Genomic DNA, 9,291 nt, shown 5'->3' on the forward strand with positions numbered 1-9,291 from the left:
CATCTTTGTCTTGAAGAGCCTCTTGGACACTTCAAAACGAGCTGTGCGACTCTGCTCACCATACAACTCTTGTAGGTGTGCTAGTATGTCCCTAGCAGTCTTGAGATTCTCATGCTGGCATTGGAGTTCATTGGACATGGATGCCATCATATAGCACTTGACTCAAATGTCATCATCCACCCACTTTTGATGCATCTGTTGCTGAACATCAGTAGGACGTGCTGGTAGTGTGGGGATATCTGAATCGAGTATGTAGCCTATTTTCTCATAGTCCAAAATAATTTTGAGGTTTCTAAGCCAGTCCTTATAATTGGTTCCAGTCAATCGGTTGGTCTCAAGAATACGGGTCAAAGGGTTTGAGGCTGACATTATGATCTGCAGAGAGTAAAGATTCTAGTTAGACTTTTGTACTTGATCCTAATCTGTTCTAAGGTCTTTTAGAATAAATGTAACTCCCACTATTTTCTCGAATTCCTCACACTCTCTTGGTAGGAAAACGGAAATCCTACACGACTAGGGTTTCTAGTAGGTACTGCGGTCCCACCGATCTACATGGCACCTCACCTAACAGTTATTGGTGACACATAGATGGATGAGTGTACAACTCTTGTACAATGCTACTCAAGCATGTTGCAGTGCAACTCGATCTCTAAGCCATGAAGACCTCACCTAACAGTTATTGGTCCCATTTCTTAGTTAAGTCAGACCCACCGTATAACCGTAGGAATAAAGTCGTCATTGGGTCCTCACCTAACAGTTATTGGTGCCCAACCCCACCTTTACCCTACAACATCTCATGTCTATAGAGAGGTCCAGCCCCCTGATGCAACTTGCCCACTGTGTCCAGCCGAGACAAATCAACATCAGAAAGACCTTAGCAGCTCTACTACAGTGGAAGACCTATTGACTTAACATTGATTAATCAGGTCTTAGTGTTTGCAACTTGAGCTCTTCATAAGAGGTAATCGAACAATTGGCCAGGTAAGCAGGTGGGAGGCTCTCCTTACTCAGAGAGTAAGGTCCTAATTAAGTAACCACCTTTCATGCTTTCCTAGACACCAATTAGATCAATTAATCTAATATGACTTGCTCATGTCGGTTTACTCTCGACTTGATTGAGGAGGTTTTAATTTAGGTCTCAATTGGGTTTGCTACATCACATGTAAACCTATCTACCCGACTCTCATTCACATCACATGCAAACGGCACATTGCAGGCAGTTATAATCGCAGCAATAATTAAAGCTAAACTTTAAATAGGTGATGATCATGGATTCTAGTTAGGTCGTATTACAAGCACATGCACGTCAATCGATCAACTGATCTTCAACTCCTGAATTGGTTCCAAGCCTCCTTGACTCGATCCTTGACCAACTCTTGATCCAATCGCCATCAACCGCTTAGACCCCTGTTCATCTCATGCATCATCTTCGACTTGATCGTTGACGTACATCACATCACAGAAATACAACCAGATATAAAATAAAAATAAAAATAAATTACATCCCCTTTTAGGAGGCACGCAGGCCTCTCAAAACATCAAATAAGATGCATGCAAGCATCAGAAAAATTACATGACATTACAGATCACATCGCAGGTCATTACATTTGATACCAAAAGGGTTTGAATCCTATGATCATCACCACATGCAGCAATTATAATTTTCAGATCTGAAAACTAATTGATTATCTTATGACATAGGTTGCTGATCATGCTAATCATGATTCTAAACTTTATAATCCCATTAACAATGCAATTAGAATCATCTTTTTATCACATAAAAATCAGCATGCAAAAATCAGCACCCTAGGAAAAATCTGCATGCAGAAAATTTTCAGCATGCATGATCATTCAATTTTCAGATCTAATAAGCCTATTTATAATTAATTCTTACCTTAATCTACGAAGCCTAGGCTCTGATACCACTGTTGGGAACCCGCCCATGCCGCTGATATTTCAAAAAAAATTAGATGGCAGCGGAAGAGGCATGTGCGGGATCGACGTTCATCGCATGAACGTTGTTTCATGAACCGTTCGTAGTTAGGCAAGGATTAAAAACTTTTAAAAATAATAGAAAATCAGATCTTTACCTTGTGCGGGTAGATGATCCCCACAAATCTGAGTTCGTGGTTTAGGAAGAGGGTTCGCTTGAAGCCGTTCAAGTGTCCGGCCTCTACGGGTATCCACACGAAGCAGAGATCCGATCAAAGCTCTCTAGTCTTCCCGGGGTGCTAGCTCCCTTGCAAAGACTTCTTTTGATGGCTGATTTCCTCTCTTTCTTTCAACTCTTGAATGTCTTGAGAGGAGGAAGAAGAAGGATGAAGAAGAGGAGGAACGAACCCCACGCAGCCTTCTTTTCTTTTCCCTGCGTTGGAAGGAAGAAAGGAGAAGGAGGCCGCCGCCAAGGTTCTTTTTCTTCCTCTTCTTGCTTGCGGCTGAACCAAGGGAGGAAGAGGGGTGGCCACGGCTTGGAGGAGGAGGAATCACATTCATCTAGGGCGCTGGCCCCTTGTCCTCTTTTATAGCCATCTAGGGCTCCTACAAATTAGGAGCCCTAGACAAGTTTCCAAAGAGGGGGCGCCGGCCCCCTCTCTTCATGCCGCACCAAGAGATCAAAAGAGGAGGGGCGTGAGCCCCTCCCTCTTATATTGCCCTAATCCTCATTAAGTAAGGTTTTGGTTGCCCTAATGTGGCAAAGCCCTAATCTAATTAGGCTTAGTCCAAGGGAAAACCAAATTGGATCCAATCTAGGTAAGTCCTAATCCAATTAGAACTTAAATCAATTTTGACTCAATTGAACTCTTCAATCCTAATCCAATTAGGAGTCTTATTGATTCATTAGATTAATAATTAATTGTGACTTAAGAAACCCTAATCCAAATTAGGACATATTTAATTTTAGTCCTAATCCAATTAGGACTCTATTTGAATCCGAAGTCCTAATCCAATTAGGATTTCTAGGAATCCTATTCTAAGTAGGAATCCAAAGATGAATTCAAAATCCTAATCTAATTAGGATTGTAGGAATCCTACTCCAAGTAGGAATCCCAGTCCTACTCCAAATAGGATTCCCAGTCCTAATCCAATTAGAACTCTAGGAATCCTACTTCAAGTAGGATTTGTGTTTTAAGTCCAATTAATCAATTCCCATTCCTTCTTCAACTTCTTATCAATCGAATTGATTACTCGTGATTCATAATCACTTTTCAACCATCGGATCGGTCAATACTTCTAGTGCGTGTGACCCCATAGGTTCTATTCTGACTGGTAGTGAGATATATTGCGATCTCTATCACAATATCATTGAAAACTCCTTTCAATGGGTTGGAACGATTTCAACTCAACTCATTAGGGATTATCGATCATCGAGACAATCCCTATGAGTCCCACCATCCACCAGTGACACCTAGCAGCATGTAGTGGCTACCCAGCAGAATAGAATGATGAACCTCTAGGTGCAGTTATCGTGTGATACAGTCCTACTATCGTGGATCCCTACAAGACGGAGGTCATGGACAACTCGTCAAACCCCATCGTCTGTCATATGTGAAGATTTATTCGACTTAAGTTCGAGAGTGGAAAACTTTTTCTCCACTATGCATACTGCCCCGGCCGAGGTCTTACGAACTCAGTCTTATAAATCACATAGGCTCTCTTCTTATCTATCAAGGTCGATAGATTCCTTATAGGTGCATACCCTACTCCTACAGTGAACTTACTGCAGCCAATCTACACTGCATGGACCCATATGGCTAGAGACCTTGTATGTGTGCAGTCAAACTACAATAATCTCACTGTGAGTAGCCGAAGCACCGCAGGTCAAAGGACCAGTCACACTACTGCAACATCAAGCAAGTCACTGACGAGTGGATAGACATCCAAGTGACTTCTTGTATTGGTCACGCTCAGTACCCTGGTTCTTAACAAGCACCTGCACTATTACTTCAGTGTCGCTACACTGTGGACTCGGTCTCGTCCATCCATGAGGAAAGTAATCTGTGCACTGATCTCATCGGATCGATCACCGTTCTCGTGATGATCCATCGATCAGGAGCATTTAGAAATTAATCACTAATGATACATGGCTCAAATTCTCAACTCTTGAGAATATGCATCATCTTATTAATTCCTTGGACGATTCATAGACACAATATGAATGAAAAAGATGCCTTTCATTTATTCAATAATAATAAAGTCAAGCACAAATTATGTCCTAGAATTAATAATGTATCAGCCAAAATTGGCTTCTAGGGCATACATCTAACACTCAGATGCCTCCGTCCCTCGGAGGCGGATTATGCCATGCGAGAAGTTTACGAGGGGATCTGCAGAAACCACCTAGAAAGTCGGGCCTTGGCCTATAAGATTCTACGCCAAGGATATTATTGGCCTACACTCCAGAAAGACACCGCAGACTTCGTCCAAAGATGTGACCGATGCCAGCGGAATGCCAATATTCAGTGCCGACCCTCAGTTCTACTGACCTCAATCAGTGCCCCCTGGCCGTTTGCCTAATGGGAAATCGACATCTTGGGACCGTTCCCCCAAGCTATCGGGCAAAGAAAGTTTCTCATCGTCTCTATTGACTATTTCACCAAGTGGGTCGAAGCTAAACCAGTAGCTCAAATCACCGAGCCAAAGATACAAGAATTCGTCTGGATATCGATAGGTTTGGGCTCCCCAACGTTATCATATCCGACAACGGCCGTCAGTTTGACAATGCCCGCTTCATGGAGTTCTGTTCCGAGCTCGGCATTGACCATCGTTTCACCTCGGTCGCTCATCCCCAGACTAATGGAGAAATGGAGGTGACAAATCGGACCATCCTTCAAGGACTTAAGGCCAGACTCGATCGGTCTAAAGGGCAATGGGTCGAAGATCTTTACAATGTTCTCTGGGCCTATAGAACCATGTTCCGGATCCCAACTGGTGAAACCCCTTTTAACCTAGCCTATGGAACAAAAGCAGTCATCCCCTTGGAGATCGAACTTCCGTCACCAAGGGTGGAGAACTATGATGCAGCTCCAAATTCACCACGACTCAGAAACAACCTAGATCTCCTCGAAGAAACAAGGGAAGCTGCTCGAATTCGTATGGCAAGATATCAACAGAAAGCGGCACAATATTACAACTCTAGAGTCGAGATCAAGCTCTTCAAAGTGGGTGATCTCGTCCTGAAGAAAGCCGAAGCCTCTCGACCTACGGAGCAAGGAAAGCTTGCCCCAAATTGGGAAGGACCATATCCAGTCGCTCGGGTCCAACGGCTCGGAGCATACAAGTTGGAGTCCCTCAAGCGGGCTTGGCGAGGTTCGGGCGCGCAGAGGGCCGCGAGCGGGCTGCTCGTGCGTGCGCAGTTGGCCGCATGCGGGCTCGTGGGCGCGCACTGGTCTGCGCGCCTGCTGCCATCCGTGCGAAGGGCCGCACGCCTGGGATGCACGCGCTGGTGGGTCGTGCGCGGTTGTGGCTGAACGGGCGCGTGGTTGGCCACGCGGTGCTGTGGTGGGCGCAAGACCTCGCGCAAGCGCTGAGCAAGGCCCGCGCGGGGCTGAACCAGCCGCTGGCGAGGTTGGCCGCTGCTTGGGCAAACCTCCAAGCAGTGCCCAAGCAGTGAATTTGGCCCGCTGGTTGGTCTTGGCCGAGGTTGGCCTCGGCCAAGCCTTCTAGATTTTGGCTTGGCGGGCCGGGGTACTCATCATCCCCCCCTTTTGGAGAGTACCCTTGTCCTCAAGGGTGCCGTCAAGTAGCGGACTCCCCTCCTTCCATGACAATGCGTCGGCCACCTTATTCTCTTTCTCTGGTTGATAAATAATGTCATATTCAAAGCCAAGTAACTTTACCAAGAATTTCTGCTGCTCTGGAGTCACGATTTTTTGTTGAAGGTGCCGAAGAGCTTGCTGGTCGGTGACAATGATGAAGAGTCTTCCAAGTAGGTAAGGCTTCCAAACCTTGACCGCGTGTACCACCGCGAGCAGCTCCCTTGCGTATGTACTCCATGCCTTTTTCTGTGGTCCAAGGGCTTTTGAAATATAAGCCAATGGGCGCCTGGTTGATAAATAATCTATGCATCTGACAATACAGCTTTGTGAATTTTTTTAACGCAGCTTTCTAGGTTTGCAAATATTAGGTCTTGAAATATAAAAGAATGAACAAGATGACACTCTCTAACTGTAGTTACATTGATGTTATCCACATTTCTTGTTGAAATAATTATCGCAAGTAAACAAGGATAAATTAGTTTTCTAAAGAAAGTCAAGGTTAATCAGTTCTTAACTTCCATGTGAGAATTTAAATCAATAAAACCTTCAGCAATGTTTTCTTGAAATGATATGTTGTGAAAATGGTTAACTGGTCAACCACATACGTGACCCAGACCAAATTTTTAGCAATAACTTATGTTTTACATGGCAAGAAATACCAAAACAATCCACCATTTCATGCAAAAGAAGGAATTCCTAACATGCTGCCAAATGTTCCGTCTGATCCAGCATCATGTCATGCAAAACTAATGCTAAACCCCAACTTACAAGTGTTAATATAACTAAACCAATTTTTTGTTGTATCTCCTAAAGAGGATGATTTTTCACTGTATGTAAGAAGATGCTCCATGCAACTACTTGCAACATCCAAACTTGTACTTCTCCACTAAGTATACCCCATGCCTTTTGGACTCCACATTGCAAAAAGATGATAAAAGGGTTCTGGACTTACTTATTTCTCCTTGAGAGGATAAAAGGGTTCTGGCTTGGCAATAAGGCCATAGCCTTTCACAAACCGCCGGTAGTAGCCGGTGAGTCCTAGAAATCCTCGCAAGGCTGAAATGTCCTTAGGCAGCGGCCAATCAGAAATGGCCTCTATTTTTCGTGTCAACACGTACTCCATCTCCGGATACAACATGCCCAAGGTACTCAAGTTCCGTTTGAACAAAGGCGCACTTGGAAGGCATGATAAAAAAATGATGTTCTGCCAAGGTGCGCAAGACTAGATCTAGATGCCGCATATGTTCTTCTATGGACTTTAAATAGATCAAGATGTCATCGAAGAAGACGACGACGAATTTACGAAGGTGCAGCTTGAATACCTGATTCATGGCGGCTTGGAAGGTTGATGATGCGTTGCAAAGACCAAACGGCATGACAAGTTATTCATAGTGGCCGGAGTGGGTGCGGAACACCGTCTTCTGGACATCTTCGTCGCGCATCCTGATTTGCTGATAGCCGGCTCGGAGATCAAGTCTTGTGAAGAATTTTGCGCCGTGGAGTTCATCTAGCATCTCATCCACGGTTGGGATTGGGAACCGGTCCTTGATGGTGGCCTCGTTTAAGGCCCTATAATCAGTGCAGAACCTCCAAGACCCATCCTTCTTTCTCACCAAGAGAACCGGTGATGAGAAGGGGCTTGTACTTGGCCGGATTATCCCTTGCTTCAGCATGTCTTCCACTTGCCTCTCGATTTCTCCCTTCTGAAAATGAGCATACCTGTAGGGTGGTACATTGATTGGTTTGCTTTCTTCCTTAAGGAGGATGGGGTGATCGAAGGCGCGCCTTGGTGGAAGCGCGGTTGGCATCTCTAGGATGCCACGGTGGGCTTCAAGGAGCCTTTGGACTTGCGGTAGCAAGCCCTGCAATTCATCTTTTGGCTGCGGTTGAGGTCCCTCCGCATCCCCTCCTTGGTTGGACAGCATCACTATGAAGCATAGTGCCCCACCTCGGCACAAGCGCTCGATCATATTGGCCTCACAAGGCTGGACTTCTTTGTGGTTGAGTGTTGTCCATAGCCTCTTTCTTCCTTCATGCCGGAACACCATGGTCATGGCATTGTAGTCGGTGACTACCTTTCCGATGCCTCGAAGCCATGCATTGCCAAGGACCACATCCAAGCCTACTAGTTGGAGCACATATAAGTCGGCTGAAATTCAAACACCTTGGATGTTGAGTTGGATGACCTTGACAACTTCTTGGCACTTAAGCCTTTCACCGCTCGCCACCTTCACTTCAAAGAGTTCGGTGGTTGCCCCTTTAAGACCAATTCGTTGAAGGGCTCCCAGATTCATGAAGTTGTGGAAGGATCCGTTGTCAACGCGCAATGACACCTCATGTTTGCCGATCCATGCAGTCATCCTCATGGTTGAAGGACTTTGAATTCCGGTGAGTGCATGTAGAGATAACTCAGCATCCTTTGGAATGGGGCTGATGGAGTTGGCTTCGATGGGATCATCATCGGTTGTGCTGCTATCGGAGGTTGCAGCAGCATCATCTTCAGCCTCATCCTCGCTGCTATTGATGTGAAGGACATAGGATTGGCTGGGCTTGCAACAGTGGCCTTTCTCCTATTTGGCGCCGCACTTAAAGCATAATCCTTTCTTGATGTACTCCTGCAACTCCTCTCGGTTGAGCTTCTTGACTTCAGGGGGTTGCTGTTTTGAGATGCTTGCAGCTGCCGGTTGGGACTTGGATGGCCAAGGTTTGGCTTTCTTGCGGTTGGAGTTCTCCTTGGCCGGTCGCTGGTCGTTGAAGCCACTTTGGTCAAGTATTTTCGCCATCCTCACCGCATCTTGAAGGCGTGTGGGCTGCTTGAGCTTTGGTTCCTTGGATAACCAAGGTTTGAGCCCATCAATAAAGGTGCCGAGCAAGGCCTCCTCCGACCAACCATCCACCATTGTTTGTAGTTGGCGAAAATCATCAATGTAATTCTGCACCTTGCCTTCTTGCTTCAACTTGGCCAATTGGCCGTGGTGATTTATGGTTGGGGACGATCCCCATTGATTCATGAACTCCTGCACAAAAACCGTCCACCCCAAGTAGTTCCCTTTCTTCTCATAAATATTTCTTAGCCACCTCCACCACCTCCACCCTTTCCTCCCGAGGGATCTCATAAACCGAAAAATATTGCTCGACCTTATCGAGCCACTCGTATGGATCACCTCCAAAAGATGGGAACTCAATCTGTCTTTCGGACCCCTCTCTCATGTGGACCCGCAACCCTAAAATCATCATCATGGGCAACCCGTTCTCCTCTCCTTTCCTCTTGAACTTGTCGACCATGAGGACTCCTCCCGGGTTCACTCCCTTCTTCATCCATTCTCCTTGGCCTATCCTCTATTGGGATGCCATCGGCCCATCTATCTACAACATCATTACCACTTTCAATCCTTCCCCCTCTTCTCCTTGTTTCTCTCTTTTTTCTTCCTCCTTCACTCACATCACTTCCTTTTTCTGCAAACCACCTCTCTATTCTCTCTATGTTGGCGTTTCCTTCTCTCCTTATGGCGGCCAAGGTGGTCACCACATGCTC

The 9,291-nt window shown here is 45.7% G+C and overlaps 1 protein-coding gene across 1 annotated transcript; it reads right to left on the minus strand.

The window, feature by feature from the left end:
- Nucleotides 1-7,138: 7,138 nt before the first annotated feature.
- LOC103698684 lies at nucleotides 7,139-8,872 on the minus strand. Its single transcript, XM_008780725.2, has 3 exons — nucleotides 8,370-8,872; nucleotides 7,921-8,273; nucleotides 7,139-7,878 (listed from the first exon to the last, which is right to left on the minus strand). Exons 1-3 carry the CDS (start codon nucleotides 8,870-8,872, stop codon nucleotides 7,139-7,141), a joined length of 1,596 nt encoding a protein of 531 aa, XP_008778947.2.
- Nucleotides 8,873-9,291: the final 419 nt, after the last annotated feature.

Source organism: Phoenix dactylifera, unplaced genomic scaffold (assembly GCF_009389715.1).
Source record: "Phoenix dactylifera cultivar Barhee BC4 unplaced genomic scaffold, palm_55x_up_171113_PBpolish2nd_filt_p 000188F, whole genome shotgun sequence".
Classification (NCBI taxonomy): domain Eukaryota; kingdom Viridiplantae; phylum Streptophyta; class Magnoliopsida; order Arecales; family Arecaceae; genus Phoenix; species Phoenix dactylifera.

Bases quoted from the DNA above. Each gene is read 5' to 3' on its own strand.
- LOC103698684 (XM_008780725.2), bottom strand. From the start codon at position 8,872: ATGAGATCCCTCGGGAGGAAAGGGTGGAGGTGGTGGAGGTGGCTAAGA. The intron at 8,274-8,369 runs GTACATCAAGAA...TCACATCAATAG, and splicing joins AACCGAGAGGAGTTGCAGGA to CAGCGAGGATGAGGCTGAAG. The intron at 7,879-7,920 runs GTGTTTGAATTT...TCCAACTAGTAG, and splicing joins CATCCAACTCAACATCCAAG to GCTTGGATGTGGTCCTTGGC.